The 21,861-nt window shown below is 39.9% G+C and overlaps 1 protein-coding gene across 18 annotated transcripts in view; it reads left to right on the top strand.

Moving 5' to 3' along the window:
- Positions 1-21,861, top strand: part of RIMS2 (regulating synaptic membrane exocytosis 2) — a 349,650-nt gene that overhangs the window by 24,492 nt on the left and 303,297 nt on the right. For 9 of the 18 annotated variants that reach the window (XM_081918599.1, XM_081918609.1, XM_081918622.1 and 6 more), the window contains exons 2-3: positions 17,266-17,298; positions 17,694-17,780. The exons of the other annotated variants lie outside the window; for them this stretch is intronic. In XM_081918599.1, coding sequence (XP_081774725.1) covers positions 17,266-17,298; positions 17,694-17,780 — 120 coding nt within the window. The remainder of the gene's footprint in view (positions 1-17,265; positions 17,299-17,693; positions 17,781-21,861) is intronic. 18 annotated transcript variants of the gene reach the window in all.

Below are 21,861 nucleotides of genomic sequence, written 5' to 3'. Positions count from 1 at the left end.
ACCGCTCCGGCGGGAAGGTAAACGGCGTTTCCATGCGCTGCTCTGGTTCGCCAGAAGCAGCTTAGTCATGCTGGCCATAGGAAGCTGTACACCGGCTCCCTCGGCCAATAAAGCGAGATGAGTGCCGCAACCCCAGATTTGGTCACGACTGGACCTAATGGTCAGGGATCCCTTTACCTTATTTAGCTTTTGTAAGCCATATCTTCCACTATACTGAGCAGCACTGGGAACCTACCTGTTCCCAGTATGTTGTTGTTGTAGTAGTAGTAGTAGCTGCAGTCAGTCATTGATGTTGTTCCATGAAAGCTCCCTTCAATCCCATGTGCCAACCCGCTAAGAACAAAGGGTGAAGAGAGAAGGGAGCTTTTGCTATGCAGGCTGCACCAGTCCATTATTTTACTAAGCATACTGTGTGTTTTTTTAAAAAAATATTTTTTCTATTTGTTATTCTGTTTTCCTATAAGGAAATCAATAGTAAACTTGTTTCAGTGGTGCAGTGGAAAGCACTGCCAAAGTTTTGTGAAAAGGGGTAGGTGGAGCCCTGTACCTAACTGTGGTTCCCCATTGTCACCCATTGAACCTGCCCTAGTTGAGATTCCTGCATTGCAGAGAAGACCCTTGGTGCGCCTTCCTACTCTACTATTCTATGATTCAGTGGGGAAAAGAGAACCATTCAATGTGGTGCCTCCTACACTCAGAACCACAATTTTTTCCCCAGAAGGATACCATGGTCAACGATATCAAAAGCCACAGAGAGGTTGAAGAGAATCAACAGTGTTACACTCCCTCATCTCTCTCCTGACACTGACCACAGCTGTTTTGGTTCCGTATCTGGGCCCAAAACCAGCTTGAAATGGGGCCAGAGAATCCTCTTCCTCAAAGCATGCCTGCAACTGGGTCACCCGCCCCCAATTCCTTGCCCAAGAAGGGGATATTTGCAGCTGATCATGGGTTGCTTAACATGTCCACTCCACATATTACTTAGACAGATTGACCCTTTTGGCCCAGCAATGCATTTTGAGAGCCTTCACTCCATTATGAATGAAAGTGCCCCTATAATGGATCCTAGACATAAGTGTGGTCTTTCTCAATCTTGTTCTTCAGTGGGCCCTGGTATCTTAATATCAAAATAACATGTGTGTGTATTTATTTAACCATTACATAATGTAAAACTACCATTACTCAATTAAGGATGTAAAAGAAAAGTAGAATGTGTTGCAAAAATATGAAGTACAGTATGCTCTTTTGCTTTGTAGCTGGTAAAGTAGTGTGCAAACATTACTTTTCCCAGCAGCTGGGAAGATGCAGATGAAGGGGAAAGCCAGAAAAAAGAAGAAATGCTCTTCTTTCTCTAACTTCCTCCTTCCACAAATTTCAGATATATTGATGAGAAGGTCAGTAGGTAATTTTGTTTATTTCATTTATGTATCTTTTTTCATGAAACACCACAAAGCTATTTCATAATAAATACTACCAATAAAACATACATTAAAACATTTTCAAATTCAAAACAGATACAGACTGGATAAAATCTCAACTTACAAAGCTTGTTGAAGAAGGAATTTACAGGCCAATTAGCTTAATGTTTGTTCCAGGAAAACTGGGGGGAACTTTATTAAAGGTAGAATAAGAAAGCATATACAGTGGTACCTCGGGTTACAGATGCTTCAGGTTACAGACTCCGCTAACCCAGAAATAGTACCTCGGGTAAAGAACTTTGCTTCAGGATGAGAACAGAAATTGTGCGGTGGCGGTGCAGCAGCAGCGGGAGGCTCCATTAGCTAAAGTGGTGTCTCGGGGTCCACATAGGGGTCCCCAACATTTTTGGATCAGCAGGCACAATTTGAATTTTGAGAAAGTACTGTGGATGTCAGTCACAGAATTGCTGTTGTGGGGAGCATGTTGTTGTTCTTTAGTCATTTAGTCGTGTCTGACTCTTCGTGACCCCATGGACCACAGCACGCCAGGCACTTCTGTCTTCCACTGCCTCCCGCAGTTTAGTCAAATTCATGCTGGTAGCTTCGAGAACACTGTCCAACTATCTCGTCCTCTGTCATCCCCTTCTCCTTGTGTCCTCCATCTTTCCCAACATCAGGGTCTTTTCCAGGGAGTCTTCTCTTCTCATGAGGTGGCCAAAGTATTGGAGCCTCAGCTTCACGATCTGTCCTTCCAGTGAGCACTCAGGGCTGATTTCCTTAAGAATGGATAAGTTTGATCTTCTTGCAATCCATGGAACTCTCAAGAGTCTCCTGCTGCACCATAATTCAAAAGCATCAATTTTTCGGCGATCAGCCTTCTTTATGGTCCAGCTCTCACTCCTGTACATCACTACTGGGGAAACCATAGCTTTAACTGTACGGACCTTTGTTGGCAAGGTGAAGTCTCTGCTTTTTAAGATGCTTTCTAGGTTTGTCATTGCTTTTCTCTCTAGAAGCAGGCGTCTTTTAATTTCGTGGCTGCTCTCACCATCTGCAGTGATCATGGAGCCCAAGAAAGTAAAATCTCGCACTGCCTCCATTTCTTCCTCTTCTATTTGCCAGGAGGTGATGGGACCAGTGGCCACAGTCACTGTTGTTTTCTCCCCTACCTATGTGTTGCTGGTCCTGATTATGGATATCACACACCCACACACACACCCACACACACACCCACCCCAATGCCATTGCTGTCTAATAATAACAGGGAGCATTGTCCAGTACCAGGAAAAATATACAAGGTGGACACACCACACTCTCTTGCACACACTCTTTCTCACTGCACACAGACCGATCACAGACACATATAAATCTCTCTCAATCTCTCTCTCTCTCTCTCTCTCTCTCTCTCTCTCTCTCTCTCTTACACACATTTATATACTTCACATATATAGAGTCATACATGCATCTCTCCCCATCTTTCACAGACCACACATACAAGCAGACAACAAACGTTTGCTTCCCTTTCTTTCACACTACACCTTTCTCTCTCCACCAAAGTACATATCTCTCATCATCCACACAAACAGAGCATACTTGTGTCCAAGGCCAGCCCACCCATGAGGTGAGGTGAGGCAGTAGCCTCAGGGTGGCAGAATCCACACAGCTGTGAGAGGCAGCAGATCCGCCTCTGGTGCTTGTTGGCTGCCTCATCCACTTTGTGCCCCCTGATGCTGCTGCCACGTACACTTTTGCTTTGTTTCCAGCTTTCCTGCACCCCCCATTTCCTTCTCCAGTCTGTTTCCATTATGTTGTGGCTTTCCTCTTTCCCTCTCCTCCCTCTACCCCTTTCCTTCTCTATTTAGTCCTCCTCACTGCAGTACAGCATTTCTCCCCATGTCATAGCATATTACTTTCTCTTCCTTTCTGTTTCACTATCAAACCATTGAGAATCCCACTCAAGTTCTGTGCTGCATCCGCAGCTGCCTCCTGATGGGTAGGCTTCCAGCTTTTCAAGAAAGCAGCTTCAGTCTCCAGGCAGTAAGCCATAGTGCAGAGGTGAGAATGAGGTCAGTCAGTGGAATGGGAAGAGGAGGCATGTTTTTTGTGGGCACTCACCCCCCACCATAGTACCTTCTCTCCATCCAAAGACAGTTAAAAATAACTCAAGGAGGGTGCAGAGCAGGACTGGAGAGGAGTGGCCTGAGCCCCAACAGAGAGGCTTGGAGGGCTGCATTCCATGATATTCCCTATCCATGCACTACCCATCACCCTTAACATACTAAAGTACCCTTGAGTGTCATTTTCTGGTTTACCTCAGGCAGTAAAGTGTCTTGGGCCAGCCCAGCTTGTGCTTCCCTGCCACATTCAGAAAAGCCGCTGCACAGATGAAGGAAATGTCTGCTTTTTTATTTTAAAAAATGGATAAAATTCAAAGAGCTTTAAAAAATAAATAAAGTTAAGGTACAGAAAAGACACCAATATGGTGCCTGGGGCTGATGGGTTGGGGATCTCTGATATAGAAGAACAAGTCTTGCTGATACAGAGCCATCATGGCTTCTGAAAGGGTAAATCCTTTCTTACTACTTTTAGTGTCAACAGGCATATAGATAGGGGTAATCCAGTTGATGTTGTGTATTAAGGGTTTTAAAAAGCTTTTGCTAAATTCCCTCATCAAAGGCTCCTGAATAAGCTTCATAGGCCAGGGAATGAGGAGAAGTCCTCTTATGGTTTAGTAATTAAGTATCAGGAAACAGAGAGTAGGAAGACATGGACAATTCTCTTAGTTGAGAGATGTAGAAGGTGGAGTCCCCAAAGGACTGGTATTGCGAACTTTGCTTCTAAACTTGTTAATAAATAATCAGGATTTAGGAGTAAACAGTAAGCTAGCCAAGTTTACTGATGACAACAATTTTTTTAAAGTGGTTAAAACGAAAAGGGAAAGTGAGGAACTCTAAAGTAATATCTCCAAACTGAGCGAAAGGGCAGTAAAATGCCAAATGCAATTCAGTATTAAAAAAGTGTGATGTAATGCACACCGGGGCAATAAAAAAATAAAAAAATGTACATATGTGCTCATGGGGTTTGCACTGACAGTGACTGACTAGCAATGAGATCTAGGTCAATCAAAAGGTAGACCCAGTGTATGACAACAGCATGATGATGACAACAGCTTCTTCTTCTTCTTCTTCTTCTTCTTCTTCTTCTTCTTCTTCTTCTTCTTCTTCTTCTTCTTTACCCCACCCATCTGGCCAAATGAATTCATTCTGTAATATCTTATAAATATATATTGTAGAATAATTGAATTCATTTCTGCACTGTTTTTGGTATTTTACTGTACAGTTAGTAATATCTCATGTACTGCTTATTCTAAATTGGAATATTTTACAGAACCTTTATAAACATATAATCCGGGAAAGAAAAGAATATCTTAAATTTCTTCATAAAATCAATTCTTCTCAGTGTAATTTCATATTTTGTTATTTTGCATTGTTTTCAGGGGGAGGTTATTAATAGCATTTTGTATTTACAGACTCATGCTTTCATACTGTCTCTTCATGAATGACAGTTCTATTCATTTTAAATGAATACACCAACTGCAAACAAACATGAATGAATGTTCCTAATTAGCTGGTAACAAGAGCATTGAGTTCCTGTTTTAGAACAATGATTTGTTAAATAAATAGTCTTTGCAGCTAGGACTCTGGATCCATTCAGTTATTAAACATTAAGCAATCCTCTTCATATGAAAGTTAATGCCTCATTGCTCAGTGGATCACACAAACATGAAATACAGAGTTAGCGTTACATTTCTGTTCTGATAAAATAAATTTTACCAAAAGAAAATATTGTCTGTTTAAAACTTCAGATTTTATGATTTAAAATCAATCTAATGAATTATTAAGTGGGTGCAATTAGATTACCAAACAGAACGTTAACAAGTACATTTTTGGAAGATAATTAAATTGCATTACTTAACTATCTTATAACACCCCTCTCCCGCCCCAGTGCTTCTCAAATTTATGTACTCAAGTTTCACAGACTACATTCAGGAATGAATCACTTATTGTTTGAAGAATTTTGAAACAAAAATGCATTTAGATACACAACTTGCGCTGATTGTTAACCATCTCAGTATTGCATTGTTAGAAACAACCTTGGGGTACATATTAAGAAGGGCAATATATAAATGTACCTAAAGAAAATTTTCTGCTGAATGGTCTTCTAGACTTTGTCCCTTTTTGCATCCCTGGGCAGAGATGACATCAAATTTTTTGGCACTCTGGTCCATGTCATTCCCCCAGTCAGTCACCACAGAGAAGGCTGGCCAAGTGACTCATATAGTCACACATGCCACCATCTCAGCAGCCCCAGTACCGGTATTTGCTGTTGACCTCCCTCATAGCAGACACCAACTGACTGTCATTAACTTAAAACAACAACAACACCTCATCCAATATGTTATTCAAGAGTTCTCTCCACCCCACTGTTATAACTTGGATGAATCTGTATTCTCATTTCCATTTGTGTGGCTGTAGATTTTAATTTTTAAAATTTCTATACTGCCCTTCATCTGAAGATCACAGAGCGGTTTACAATATGAGCTTATAGATTTCTAACCTAAAGCTGCCTTAAGTCCCATCAGGAAAAGAAGCAGGGAATAAAATAAAATAAAATAAAATAACAGATTTGTTTTCTGGCACCTGATGGTCCTGGTTTTCTAACATGTTAATGGCTTTCCAGCAATTCCCAGCTGTTTGTTTCCTCAAGAACTGGAAATCTTTAATGAGTGAGTTCATTATGTACAGGCATACGTCTAGGAGCAGATAGATGAAATAATAATTAAGGAATGGCATGTTCTCTTAGAAAATGGAGCATATTGCCCACTGGTATGGAGGGAAAGATTAGACTGTCAGCTAGTAATGAAGATAATTGCTACTCCTACATGGCAGACAAAAAAGACAAACCAACCAACACCAACAACAAAAACTGTTGACAAGGGTAACATGTACCTCTGATGTCTTTTGGATGCCACTATTTCAATTTTGTTCCTTTACCAAGTTTAACTGCTTGTTACTTGGTATAGAGTTATTACAGCAGTCTAAAATGAATGGTTATTGAACCATTTCACTCAGTTCATTCATCATTCAAAGTTGTTTTCAGACATCTAACTGAATTTATCTAAATTATGGATAAGATAAAAAAAAACACACCACCTGTGGAGCTATATGTATTTAAAAGTGGGTTAGAAGTATCTAGTAAAATAAATATCAGGCTGAGACTTCTTCAGATTTCTGGTGGAAGACGGTTTATGAACTTGGTATAAGCCATATAAAATGCTTTTCAGCACGCACCATCTTCTAGGGTACCCTTAAAGCGGTAGTCTCCAGAGTCTCTTATTGACTCCTAGTGGGACCCTGCAATGGAATATAAGTATGGATGCATTTACTAAGGTGTGAAAGACTCAAGTTGCCTCATTTAAATAAGAAGTTACACCTTGAAATGTGCCTCAGAATGCTACAGCTAACCAGTGAAGATGCTGCAACAACTCACCAAGTCAGGAAGTTTTTTGTCCTACTGAAAGTTTCTGAGCAGTCTTCATGGGCTATCAGTCTCATGCAGACCATGCTGTAGTATTAAAAGGCTAAAGGACATGAAGGCATTCATAATGAATACCAGAACTGATATAAAAGATCTGTCTTAGGTGGTTGTAGCTGGTGAGAAAAAATCCTAAACATCCATACTAGTTGGAGCTAGTGAGGAATCTGTCTAGAAACACCGGAAACATTGAAGTAACAAGCACACAACTTTTCTAAACTTATGCAGATTTTGGCAGTGTAATGTTCTCTGCAATTGCTATTGCCACCCACCTGGAGGTGCTCTGAAACAAAGGAACTGATTAACTGATGACAGAAGTTAACCTACTTTCTGTTTTGTGTATGTGTGTAGAGAAAATTCAGAGGAGTGACAAATAAGGAATGACTCTAACAGGGTCACTGGAGCGGGGCAGAATGGATGTAAGTTGTGGCAATGTAGATTTAGGAAGAATATCAGAGAACAGTCAGGTCTCACAATAGAGAGATATAATAAGTAAGGTTCACCAAGGATCGGTGCTTGGTTCTGGGTTTTTTAGCTGGTTCCTAAATGACCTGGTGGGACGTGGGTGGCGCTGTGGGTTAAACCACAGAGCCTAGGACTTGCTGATCAGAAGGTCGGCGGTTCGAATCCCCGCAACGGGGTGAGCTCCCGTTGCTTGGTCCCTGCTCCTGCCAACCTAGCAGTCCGAAAGCACGTCAAAGTGCAAGTAGATAAATAGGTACTGCTCCGGCGGGAAGGTAAATGGCGTTTCCGTGCGCTGCTCTGGTTCACCAGAAGCGGCTTAGTAATGCTGGCCACATGACCCGAAAGCTGTACACCGGCTCCCTCGGCCAATAAAGCGAGATGAGCGCCGCAACCCCAGAGTCGGTCACGACTGGACCTAATGGTCAGGGGTCCCTTTAGCTTTTTTAAATGACCTGGTATTAGGCTGAGCAGTGAGGTGGCCAAGTTCGCTAGTTACACCAAATTGTTCGTCACACAATATATAGTTAAACTATGGAATTTGCTTCAACAAGATTTGGTGGTGGTCACTGACTTTCAAAGGAAATTAGACAATCATGGACAATAAAGCTATATTTGGCTATGTATCAACTCCATAATCAGGAGGTTTACCTCTGAATAACAGTTGGAGAGAAACAGTTGGCTTCCTATAAGGCATATGATTGGCTACTACATACAGGATGTTGGATTAGATAGACCTTTGGGCTGACCCAGCAGTTCTTTTCTTTTGTTTGTGTGTGTGTGTGTGTGTGCGTGCGCGTGCGCACATGCGCGGCCACACACACACATGCACCAATCGGAATAGTAATACTGGGCTAGGTGGCAGCTTCAATAGTCACAAGAGAAATGAAAATGTTTCCTTGTTATGTTTACAAATGTACATTATCAGCATGCTATTGAACTCTTCCCATGATTTCAAAGATGACTTTAGTTTTGTTTTGCATCAGCACTGAGCCCTTTGCTCTGTGAAATGCTTCTTTATTTTTCTGCAAGCATATGCACTCTACTCCACTGCATCATTCAGAAACACAATCAATGAACTTCCTGCTTCTGTCCACAATAAGAACATCCTGTCAGCATCTAATTAACAGGGACCATTTTCTGAACTGAGACAGGGGCTCAGCTGACTGACTGACCAGGTGACTCACACAAAGCAAAGAATAGTGTGCGTGTGCGTTTTTTTAAAAAACCAACACAAAATAAAAAATAGGGTCAAAACACATGATATGTGAAATATGTTATTTTAGTTCACATATATTTAAAATAACAGGAAAGAAAGAGGCAGAGGGGCATTATCAGGTTTAAGACTTGTGAATAAGGTTTAATATTTTACCAACATTGGTTCTGACAAAAATTGGTCCCTCAAAAGCTACTATTTGCCCTGAGAGGGAAGCTACAGGGGACTGCTATTGTCAGGACTTTGGTGCAAAGGGATAGATATTTAAAGCCCCTCTACCAACACGCTGAAGTCTTGACCAGTTTAGGGAAGTTTCTAATGTTTGATGTTTTATCGTGTTTTTAAAATTCTGTTGGGAGCCACCTAGAGTGACTGGGGAAACCCAGACAGATGGGTTTTTACCCAGATGGGTTCAAACAACAACAATTATTATTATTAACCCTGATCCCTCCATAATTATTGTTTTTTTAAAAAATATATCAAGAAATATCTCCAATTTGCAAATCTTCTGTCTTTATTATTTGTAGTAGGAGCACCATATCTAGCTCCCTCAGTGCTAGTTTCAACAGTGGTACCTCGGGTTACAAACACTTTGGGTTACAAACACTTTGGGTTACAGACTCCGCTAACCCGGAAGTAGTACCTCAGGTTAAGAACTTTGCCATAGGATGAGAACGGAAATCACGTGCTGGCGGCGCGGCGGCACCAGGAGGCCCCATTAGCTAAGGTGGTACCTCAGGTTAAGAACGGACCTCTGGAACGAATTAAGTTCATAATCAGAGGTACCACTGTAGTCATATGCTTGTTCTTCAATTGCTTTCTGTGCACAAATATATTTCAGAAAGAACACCTCTTGCTTTACTTGCTCCTTACTTTTTCTTCCTTTTGTTTGTGGCACTGAGTTCCAGATGGTTGTTTTGTATCAGCCATAGCTCACTAGAAAAATGAATACACTTTCTAAATAAGATTAAGATATGACTGGAAGATTTAAAATTAAGTGCATTTTCACAATCAATCAATCAATCAATCAATCACATAACCTCTAATCAACTCTATGGTCTAACAGTTCTAATATATGGATTACTTCAAAAATGATAAAATTCCTCAAAATATAAAAGAGAAGAAAAATATTACCAGAAGTTTAGAAGATATAACAAAATCTAATCTGTTTAAAATTGTGCCACTCAAAGGTCAGTACTGTGTCCCTCTGAGGTCAGGACTCAGGCCTTAGTAGGCTGCCTAGATTGCCTAATGATAGCATCTCTGAGGTAGCTAGTGTATTGCTTTCGAAAAGTTGCTAGAATACAGCTTCTTATGCTCCAGCAAATCCAGCTGATAGTCATCAAGCCAGTGGAGTCTTCTGTGTTCTCACTATGATTATCCAGTCTTAACAACTGAAAAGGTATGTAGGGAAGGAGGTAGTCTTTCAGATATTTGCAACTTAAAGGCTCAGAACCTTGAATTGATCCCATAAATGAACTGGGAACCAGTGAAGCTAAGTTAAAACAGGTTAAATGAGTTCTAAATGGAACCCCAGCCAGTAATTTGCCTGTTCCGTTTTGAGGGCAGCCTGTGTAGAATGAGTTGCAATAATGGATGCATTTGTTCCTCATTTCCATCTGAGGCAGGTATTTCAGAATATCTGTTGTGACTTGCTCTAGAGCAGTGTTCCCCAACCTTGGGCCCCCAGCTGTTTTTGGACTACAATTCCCATCATCCTTGACCACTGGTCTTGCTAGCGAGGGATGATGGGAGTTGTAGTCCAAAAACAGCTGGAGGCCCAAGGTTGGGGAACACTGCTCTAGAGGACTACCTGTTTGTATGGTCACCGTGGGAGCCATGTGTGTAATAAAAGTTGTTTTGTGAGTTCTGCAGGTATAGCATAACTTCTCCCAGTCTTTTACAGATGTGAACCATCCAGGCCAGTAGTACTGACTTTGGACTATTTGGGATAGCTTCTCTATTCCCAAATATACTCCTGCTTTGCTGCAGTTTAGTGCTTCAAAGATATTCAGGACTGATCCCTGTGGAATCTATTAGTGTATGAAAAGTCATGCTTCTCAGTGCCCTTTGACACCTAACTAGTAGCCCTTGCTATAGCTATAAATCAGGCAAAGCCTCTTTGTACTGAAGCAAATTTGGGTTACATGGTGCCTCAACATGGAACTTTTGCAGGGTCCTCCTGCCTTTCAGCTTCTTAGGCATGGAATAATTGAATCCATGACTTGGGCTTCTTTTAAAGTGGTGGCTCCATCTCCTCCATCATCATCACCATCATGAGATTCCTCCTTCCCTTCCAGCAGTGGTTTCTCCTGGTGTCAGGGTTATGATTAAAGTATCAGTATGTTTTCCCATGTCCCCGGAGTCCTTGTTAGCATCATCTAGAATTGACCATCTGGACAGAGCATGAGAATTTTTGTGTTGTTTTCTTGTGCAATGCTTAATCTGGTACTGGAACTGAGCCAGGTGTTCAAGCCAATGTGCCAACTGTCCCTGTGGCTCATGGAAGTTATGAAGCCATTGAAGTGAATTGTGATCTGCCCTTAGCAGGATTCCCCCCCCCCCCGAGGATATGTTGAAAATCTTAAGTAAATGTCACTATAGCCAGCAGTTATAGTGGAGTGGAGTGGAGTGGAGTGGTTTCAACTTTACTAAGGATTCTGCTAGCATGTGCAGCCATTCTCTCCTTATTACACCATCTTGTTATATTAGGACCACACCAATATCAGTCACTGACATTTGTACCCTGAATAAATGTTAGGTGGAAGGCCTGGGTAACCCAGAAACAGCCTTTGCTTTAACTTTAAGAACACTTCTTATTAAGTTCTACTGGTACATTTGCTCTTTCTCTGATATTTTGTGTAATTGCTGGACAATTGTGGCAGTTAGCAATAAATAGTGTATAATAAAAACTTAGATAACAATACTCCATACCTTAGTGATTGACTGCGGTGTTGGCTGAAATCAAATGCCTTCTACTTTGCCAGGGTCTATTGTATCCCATCTTTGGAGATTATACGATGTAGGTATCTTACTGCATTTCAAACAAGTAGCAGTTTGCTTCTGAAGTACAGGCTTAATTTTCAGCAGGTGTTCTTCAAAAGATCTCCCAATGACAATTATGTCATCAATATATACTAGGAAATATATGTCTTGTAGGTTTACCAAGACAACAACCACCAATCTTTGAAATATCCAAAGAGTGCTAGAATCCAAAAGGCATAAAATTATAAAAATCCCTGCTTGTTAATAGCTTCAGTCAGTCATCAGGGCTTCCTTCTACCTACCAGTAGCCACTGGCCATATCCAGGATAGAGAATCAATATACACTTGCAAGTTGGTCTAGGGCAGAGGTGTCAAACTCAAACTTGCAGCCTGTAAACTGTATCTGCCCCTTCCCCCAACAATTTAGCATGTTTTTAAAAAATATATTTTTCTGTAAAAAAACTTCCCAGCAGGTGGCACTGTTGAGTTCCACCTTTGCGCCAATGAAGGGAGAGAGTTCAGTTTGCAGTGTGTGTTTATGTCATTTTTTTTTGTCTTTGCAAAATCTTCCCCTTTCCCTCTAGTATGCATGGGTGTAGTGTGTGTGTGTGTGTGTGTGTGTATGTGTGTGTGTGTCAGCCACCCCTCTAAATAAAGTAAATAAATAAAAATACTTGGCTGGCTAACCTGTTGTATCACTGATAACTCGGTTCTGTCCCCACAATAAATCCTGGCTATGCCCATGCTAGTATGGTGCCAATATTTGGCTATATTGCTAGTACTTTGGCAGCAACATCTTCATAACCACCACAACTGAATGGAATGTCCCAGATTTGTCCCCCAATGCACAACTTGAGATTCTGTTGTAGACATTAGTGCTGGGATATAGTCTTTCTGAATCCTGCCTATGGTTTGGGCAACAAGAAATTCATGTGGGCCTAATGATATGCCTTCCTCTCACTCCCACCCTCTTCCAAGTATATTTCACTTTTTGAGGATATTGTTTGTTCCATTGTAACTCTTTATCTCTACTTTACCTCATAATGGGTGTCGTGGAAAGCATTTTATATTTCCAGAAGTGGCTGGTACAGTTCTGTGAAGCCACACTCCCAACACTGGTGTTGTTACTGCTTGCTGGTATGGTTTAAGGGTGGGGTCGTGGTGAGTTTGGGACTGTGTGGGCACACTGATAGGAGTACCAGATTGGCTATGACGGGGCACCCATAGAGCCCTAATCTTCCTGATGTCCTGCCTGGGTAGCAGGCAATAGTGCCAGTGTTGGGAAGATGGCTCAATAGTACTGCTCCACCTGCTGGCTGCTCCTGTATCCTACACAGTACAAAGGTCCTTAAAATACTGATTAGGGGAATTCAGTTCCCACTATGCTTCTTTGAAAGCTGTGACCAAACATTCACAAGATAGACAACATGTCTAGGATGCTGGTGTTTTGCCATATTCGCATGACTCTGAACTTAGTCTGGTTTGCAAAGACTTCAGTTTCTGCCAGTCATCTTTAGTGGTGCTTTCTAGAATTGTGCATACACAAGGAAAATGCCCCATAATCAATCAAAATATAAGATGGAGGTCCATAACTTTTATTTTGACTCTATCTCATTGGTTTGCAGGATATATTAAGTGAGGCTTGCCAGTTTCCAGGTGGAAAGTCGTCTCATAACTCTCACCTGGTGAAGTTTCCCGGCATCTTTAAATTACATTGCTGTGGTGTTTATGTTTAAAATGATATTTCCTGCTACATTTTCAGTAAAAGTCTTCTAATTTGTTTCTCCCAGGAATCTGTTTGTGGCAGTGTGCTTTGTCCCATTGGCCTGCCCTCACGTTTTCTGCCTCTTTGGGTCTGCATGGTTTTCTTGCTGCTTTCAGTTCGCTGATAACATGCTACACACTACATTGCTTTCATGTATTTATCAACTCTGGGAGTTTTGACTTTCCTGTAGCTGCAGCAGTTTCTGCTTTCATCTCATGCACTTTTGCAGTTGAAGTGGTGCTGTTATCAGGTGTTTCTAGGGTATGTTTAACGTTGAGACTATCTCAGTGACTTCCTTCATATAGAGAGCTTTTTTGATTTCCCTCAGCTACATGGGCCATAAAGTGACTTTTAGTGAGGAAGCTGCCATTATAGTCTGGGGAAATTGGCAGACTAGAGTCTCAGGGAATATCCAAAATTTTGGAGAGGTTCCTTTTCTGCTTGCCTCTCATTACTGAAAGGTGCTTGATTCTAATAAGGAAGCATCTGCTCAAATACAGCAGCAACATGTGGCTAATGAATGTAATAAATGTATTATTATTGGTAGCAGAATGTCATCCAAAATTTACAATTTCCAAATAATATCCAAATAATATATATGTCAGTCCATAACCAAAGAGTAGTCAACGTAATGAGTTACTGGCGAGGAACACCATGATGCAGGCAGGATGCCTTTCAATGTCCAAGAAGTATTGTAGTGGGTGCTCCAACGTAACAAATTCAGTAGCAATCAGCAAACAAGTGGAACAGTATATCTGGATTGGATCAACTGTTTTGAAGATGAATCTTCATCAGCTGATGATGAAATTAAATACATTACATACAATGAATGCTAACAAAAATAAAACTGAGCAACCTGCATAATGAATAAATAAGGAATACATACCAAGTAATTTTTAGAAGAAGTTATTCACAGGTGTGTCAAATAACAAATAATTAAGAACAAAGTAAGAAAATTTAAAGGTACAGTATCTCAAATCTGGCATCACAACGCAAGCTGAAACCATAAAGTTATTGCAACACAGGGGTTTGTTTTTGTCACTCTAATCAGGAAGCATGGATAAAGACAAAACAAAAACATAAATAAAAATAAAATAAAGCAGACAGGTGTGCACACACACAGACTTAGAGGTAGACAGACACATACAGGCAGTGACTTTAAGAGTGAAAAACAGCATGCCCCCCTCTTCTGTGGAAATGCTGCCACTTACTCTTAAAGATCAGGCAACAACATTGATCTTGGCGTTGTTGGACCACAGCGCTAAGGTAGGAGAGAAACATTTGCCTTTTGCCTTTTACTGTCAAAGAACAGGAAGAGGCTTAGGAATCTAAGATGTTAGCACTGAGTGCTTAGACTGGAGTAAGTAGATCATGTGATTGACTAGAGATCATGGTTTGACCAAAATGGCTTCAGAGGCCAAATTCAGAAGCCCGGTGGGTCTAATTAAGCCTATGAATTGGAGCCCCCCCCCCCCACTCGCTGCGATGCATTCTGAACTGAGGTGTAGGTTTGTAGATCCCTTTGTGTTAGGCCTCTGAATATCTTTTGGGCTTTGCCTTGCAGTAGAAAATCAAGGAAATGAAGCTTGATGGCCTTATTCCAGTTATTTGTGTGTGTAACTCATTCAGCGTGATTTTTCCAGCTGACCCAGCTTTGACTATTTCCATATCCCTCTAGCATGAAAATAAGCTGCTGTAGTAATTGTCTCCATTGCCCTGTGCAATTTCACCAAAAAAACCTCAGGGGTATATTGAGTAGCAGATGGTATGGTGGGGTAACGGTGTTCATTCGACCTTCCAAGAGCTGAGTGGCTGCTGCTTACCAAGAGGGAGACGGAGCAGCAAGATGGCAGGGAGGCTGGTGTGGTGCAAATACACCCGCAGGAGTGCCATATAGCCTCCACCAATGGATTTGCACTGCATCAGCCTCCCTGCTGCCTCTCCCTCAGATCAGTAGCTAAAGGTACTTCATCAGGTTCAAAAATCACACTGACTTGTATCTGAGAATTAACAGTTGATTTGGTGGGGTAAGTAAAGAGGAAGACTTGGTGCCACTTTAGGGGATGGTATGATAAAAGTACTGGTTTAAAAGTGAAACAGTCTAGACTTTCCTGTTCCTTAGTTCAGCTTCAGCACTAAGTGAGGCTCCACAACTTCAGCGCATTTCCCAGAGAGTCACTTTAACTAGCGACAAACCCAAGGCTACCTTTCTATCTAAACTGCTAGCATGGTTCTTCTTTTCACATTTTGAGTCCCCACTGGTGCTTCACTAGCCTTCCTACGCCTGCTCCCAAGCTACATTATTTGTTTGTTTGCTTGCTTGCTTGCTTAAATTGATTTCCCACCTGTCACCCTAAGGTCCCAGGTTGGGTTACATTAATTTAAAACCAATATAAAGCACCTTGCAATAACAAAAATAGGGTGGATCCTAAAAACATACATCTTAGGTGTCAAAGGCTTCAGTAAAGACTTATTGTCTGTTTTCTGTCTTTCTCCCTGCTTTCCCTCCCTTTTCCAGCAATACAACTCTGTTCCCTTGGTCAGATATACAGCTCACAGCAGAGACTGTTGAGAAACGTAATTCGACAGTCTCATGCATTACATTACACCTGGGCACTGATCATGCTGGCTGGGAATTGAAGCATTGCCCTCAAGATCCCTTCTAACTCTACAATTCTATGATCCTAAGTCCAACAAAATCTGAAGGGCAGCATGTTGGCAAAACTTGCCATGCTAGCTCATAGCATCATGTACAAGCAACAATTGGAATTTTACATCCACTTTAGGAGCTTCAATTTCCTACATTTCTGAGGCAGCAGCATGGGACACATTTGGCACTTTTTGTACAGGAAGAGTGACTGGATTTCAGTAAATGAAGACTAGCATGACCTAGCATAGCCTTCCCTGAACTGGTGCTCTCAGATTGGGGAAGGCTGACCTAGCATATGGTATGGCTCTAAACACAGAGTGTTTAGAATATTTTGCTTGCAACATTGTTAATGAAACATTGAATTTTTAAAACATTTCATATGAAAAGTGTAACAAAATAACAAAATATAAATGGAAGTTGTCTGTTAGATTTGAGAATGCTTTGTTAAACTAGGGAATGTGTTAACTAGTCTTGTTCACACTTTTTTGATTAAATTTCATGTGGAGGATGAAATTTAGCTTTTATCTACTTGCTCTTAAGATTCGTACACCGTTGTGGGCTTCTGATGCTTATTGCAACAAGGATCATCACAGGCTGAAAGCAGTTTGAACCAAGCATTTCATCACAAACTTAATGTATTTACTTTACAGAGAAACAGAGAGATTACTTAGTGATTAACTCTTCTACAAATATGTGAAGAGATGCAAAATACTTGCAATTTGTTATGTTTCATTAAATTTTTAAAAATATTTTTATTTGTAGCCCTTTTTATTGTTTATAGTGACTAAAATAATGTTAAATTTAATATATTAGTTTATGGTTCAATATATGCTGTAGGTCACATAGCTAATTAAAATAATTAATTTTCATTATTTAAATTAATTCTGTTGAAAGAACTAGGTGTTCATTATGAAATGTCACAACAGTAATTAAGAATTTTAGGTGTTTTTTATTTTATTTATTAAATTTGTATACCATCCTTCATCTGAAGATGTTTGTGATATTGTAATAATATCATTAGCCTAGTGGAAAACTTGTCTAGATACAAATTTTGGCAAGTGAACAGGGAAATGACAGCGTTCTTTCTGTTGCCTGTCGAGCGAGAGGGTGAGGACTGCAGATAGGATTTGTGTTCTAGTACACTGCACTCAGCTGCACAAACTTATTTTTTTAGGGTGAAAGAAGAACAAAAACCACAAGCGACACAGTAAGTAAAAAAATCTTAAAAGTGTAGTGGGCTTGACTTCTCTACCTTTGCCATATTCTGCTTTCTGCACCTTTTGATGGTATTAGGTTTCACTAATATCTGATAGGCTGCTGGTAGTCATCTGCTTTCTGATTGGCTTGTAAGAGCTGCTTGCGGCTTCTTACTTCATCCACATATTAGCTGGATGTAGTTTCTTGCTACCTGCTTCTGGACTATTTAAATGTAAAACTTTATTTCCCCTTACATCCTATTAGTGGCTGACTTAATTGCAGTGAACATTCCCATTGGCTTTAGCTTTTCTGCCTTTATATGACTATTATTATTGGGTAAGAAAGCATTTATGCTAGTGTGATTTTATTTGGTTATTCAGTCACATTATTTGCTTATTTAAACAGGTGGTTTCCCTTTAGTGGGATCACTGAGCTGGTAAATAACGTTCTTCAGCCACAGCAAAAACAACAAAATGAAAAGGAGCCCCAGACGTAAGTAAGCCGCTATCTGTAGACTAAGTACTGCTGTAGCATTAAAACATACCACAGAGTATGTTTAAATAATATATAACATCCTTATAAGAACATCTTTCAAATTGAGGCTGCAATCCTGTGCATGCTTGCTGGGTAGTAAATCTTGCTGAACTCTTCTGACTTACTGCTCAGTTAGCATCTATAGGATTAGCTATATAACTGATTCTGCTTTTCAATCTTTAATTGGCAAAAGGAAATTGAACCTGGCTTCAGGATTGGTTGGTTAGGAATGCTTCCTGCTCTGTAGGGGACCAGCTTCTTTCATGAACTTCATGTGCAGAACTCCTTCAAAATTAAGATGACTGATATGCATGAAGAGCTTGAATTTTCAAATCAGTTGTGTGAATGCCCCTAATATTTATGTACACATATTTACCTACATCATCACTGTGTCATTCCTTTACAATATCTGTCAAGTTGCAAGGCAGATATTGTCTTCTGTGTTTACCATCATGCATAAATGGATTTCCCTTAATGAGAACCATATGAAAAAATGGCTCATTTTTTAATTTAAAGATGTGATGGTTGTGACAGAAATGGCAAAGTTCGGAGACTCAGACTTAAGCTGAATCTAGTGTTAGAGAATTATACATCAAGGATATTAAAAACTGAACATATAAGGGTACATTGAGTTTTACTTTTGAGTTTAAATGGTGCTCTCTCTCCCCCTTATGTCAACCAAATAACTATTCTGAAGCATCAATATTATTTATTTATCTGCTAGTAATACAAAGGCTAAAGAGAAATGGGACAAAATGTTTTCCCCATCACACCTCTACTGGTGTGTGAGAGTTGTCCTTGGATCTTCCTGAACATGGTTGATTGTATTGTATATTACTTGGGCTTTGCAACTTGATTATTGTATTTAAATAATTTTTTATAATTAAAAATCCAGGCTGTGAATTAGAGTCCTACATGCAGGTAGTGTACTTATTGTTTGACTGAGACAGATAAAAGTTCTGTTAGTTTTCTTGCTATACAATGGAGAAGCCTCAATTTAATGTTATTGATTTAATGCAAAGTGATTCTTTTGAAAGCCTATGAATATCTTTTAGTGATTTTTTTCATACTGAATTTATTTGAAAATCTTTTGTTTTCTATATATTTGATTATAACTTTATCACTGAACTACCCTTCTAACTTTTGCCATTCCTTAAGGTCTGTTCTTTTTTTTAATTGATTCTTAATTTCAAATAACAAAACATACCCATACAAGGAAAACAGAGCTTAGTAACTGCACAGTAAAGAAAGAAAAATAGCGGCTATTGCTGTAGTTTTAGATGTTTCAAGAACGGCAATCAAATGAAAATGTCTCTCCATAAGTTTCTATGTGTTGATGAAGGATGAAAAGCATGTTTGATTGTCTTAACAAAGTCAATAAAAGGATACCATGTCGTATAGAAGGTGTGATTCTTCCACTTGATCAATATTCGTTTTGTGAAATGGTTAATTTGTTCAAAGCAAGATATCTCATACCTAGGAAATCCAGGCCTCAAAAAGATTTGCATTTAAAGTTTTCCCATTTTTTTGCAATCACTAATGTAGCTGCAGTTAATAAATGGGGGATGAAGTCATTATCGGTTATGTTATTAATCTGAGAAGTAAAATAAGATAATAGGGCTTATTTTGGGTCTGGTTGTAGCGATTGCCCAATCATTTAAATTAATTAGTTGAAAAACGTTCTCCCAAAAGGGAATAATTTTGAGGTTGAACCACCACATGTGTGTACTAGAGAGCCAAGGAAATTGCATTCCCACTAGCAAAGGTTGAATATGTTGTGATTAATTCCATATAGTCTGTCTGGGCACATGTACAGCAATGTGCTATCTTTAAAGCATTTTTATGACTCTTTCAAATTTGCTGACCCTGTGTCTTTGGAAGTACCTCATGAAGTGTACCAGTCTCCACCTCTGCATTGGAGGAAGGATTTTGTATCAGTATTGTGTTTCTTTTTATTATTATTATTTAGTTAATGTGTGTCTTGTAAAAAAAAAGGTCTGGGTTATCTCACTTTAAAGCAGACCATATCCCTCTTCTTTTATTTGGTGTACTCAGGTCATTTACCTTGCAAGTTATTTCAGTTAAGTGTGGCGCTATAAGATTAATTTAAAATTACACAGCATATACCAGGCAATAGATCTATTAAGCATCATAGTAATTTCAGTGTTATTATCATATTCCATCAGTACAAAATAAAGATGCCATTAATTCCAACAGGGATTAACTTCAACATTCAAACTCTCCCTCCCCCTGTCCTAATCCTCCAACCTTCCCAACAGAATAATCCCTACACCTCTGGTTGGGAGCAGAATAGTCCATCTCTTCCTTCATGTGCCAAGTGCTCATGAATTAAGATGAAATTGGGGGTATACCAACAGCTTCCATCAGAGCTGTGAAACAAAACATACATTACGATGATAGTTCAGGAATATTAAACCAGAGCTGTAAGCAAATGTATCTGCAGAGGCAGATTTGGGGCATTGCAACGGGTTCCGCCACACTGGACACCAAGCCTAGGAAGCGCCACAGGATGTTGCAACTATGATGTAGTGAATTGAACAGAACTGAAGGTGAATTGTGGCCTTACACAGGGTCTCACTAAAATTTGAAAGACCTAAGTTTGCCCTGATGTATGTTGGTTCAGATTGCTAAAACTGTAGAATTAAAATATTCAGAAATATGAGACTAACTGCGGGTTGCTATTAACTACTCAACAATCACAGGGTGTTAATTCTTTCTTTAGAAAAGCATTTTAGCGTGTCTTGTATTTCCAGTTTGTTTTATAAAACCATATTCCTAAGCAACTTGGAAGTTCCCTTGAAATTAGTCATTCTTAATGCCATATGGATTAATTGTGGAGTTAGATAAACACGTAATCTTATTTGTTTCTATGTTAATTATTCTAAATGACTAAAATCTGAATCTTGTATGAGCTGATGTGATATAAACAGGTTTATGTAGTGGTTACTAGAGCCTCTTGAAACTGGTAGCGTGTAAGGCAACCAACCAACAGTAGGTGGAGCCAGAACCAATGACAAGCAGAGTTAACCCATTTTAGCTTTGTCCTCTGAATATTATGCTATGTACGAGGGCAGGGCCAAGACATTTTGGCACCTGAGGCGAACCATAAACTCCCACCTCCCTCCCCACAAGGGAAGAAGGGGTGAGTGAAGATCTACATCACTAACAAGGTGGGGCACAGTAAACATCTGTGTTGGGATCTGCTGTCCTTGTGAATACTGCCATCTGAGGCAGTTGCCTCACCTTGTTTCCTGGATGGGCTGGCTCAGCTATGTGCAGTTGCTTTTATTTTTATGTATAAATAAAATGGATTGTCACATCTATCTGCATTTTGGGATTCTCCATGGGGCTATGGCTATTGGGATTCTCATGATGAGCTCATGTACTTCCAAAAGAACCACTAGACCATGATCTACTAAGGTGATAATCACACATATGGAGAGGAGTGCAGTATTGTGCCTCCTGTCCTGTCCCTGATCTCTGTATGTTTAGCTGGAAGTCTGAACAGAGTCTGTGTATATTCAATTATACATGTTTAAGTTCTGCATGCAGGATCTGAGATGTATTTTTGTAAGGTTCATAATGTCATAGAAAGAGACTACACATGTTCAACTTGTACATGCATGTGTTCTATTCATTTCTTGGATGTGTGGAGGCCAGACATGGGGATTCTGCTTCTATTCCATGTAGTCAGTGAACATTGTTTGCAAAGGGCTGAGGTCAATGAAGAACATGAATAATTATACTAAATAGAGAAGAATATATAGCTAGCAGCAACTGGTTTGTGGATTACCGTATGTTTTTATTATTTGGAATTCTCAAGGAAACCTTCTTGCCTCTGATCTTTAATCACATGGGCTTCCTCTTGGGCCCCATCGTACCTTTCCTATTTTGTGGTACACATTCTAGCCAAGGTTCTGTTATTGTGGTGTCGCATGTATGTTCCAAACTAAAGGAATAATATATACCACCTTATTGTTAATATTCAAAGCTTTAAGGCCCTGTTATGGTTGTGCTT

Source organism: Podarcis melisellensis (genome assembly GCF_964234715.1).
Source record: "Podarcis melisellensis genome assembly, chromosome: 7".
Classification (NCBI taxonomy): Eukaryota; Metazoa; Chordata; class Lepidosauria; order Squamata; family Lacertidae; genus Podarcis; species Podarcis melisellensis.
This window is presented reverse-complemented; position numbering and strand designations above follow the sequence as displayed.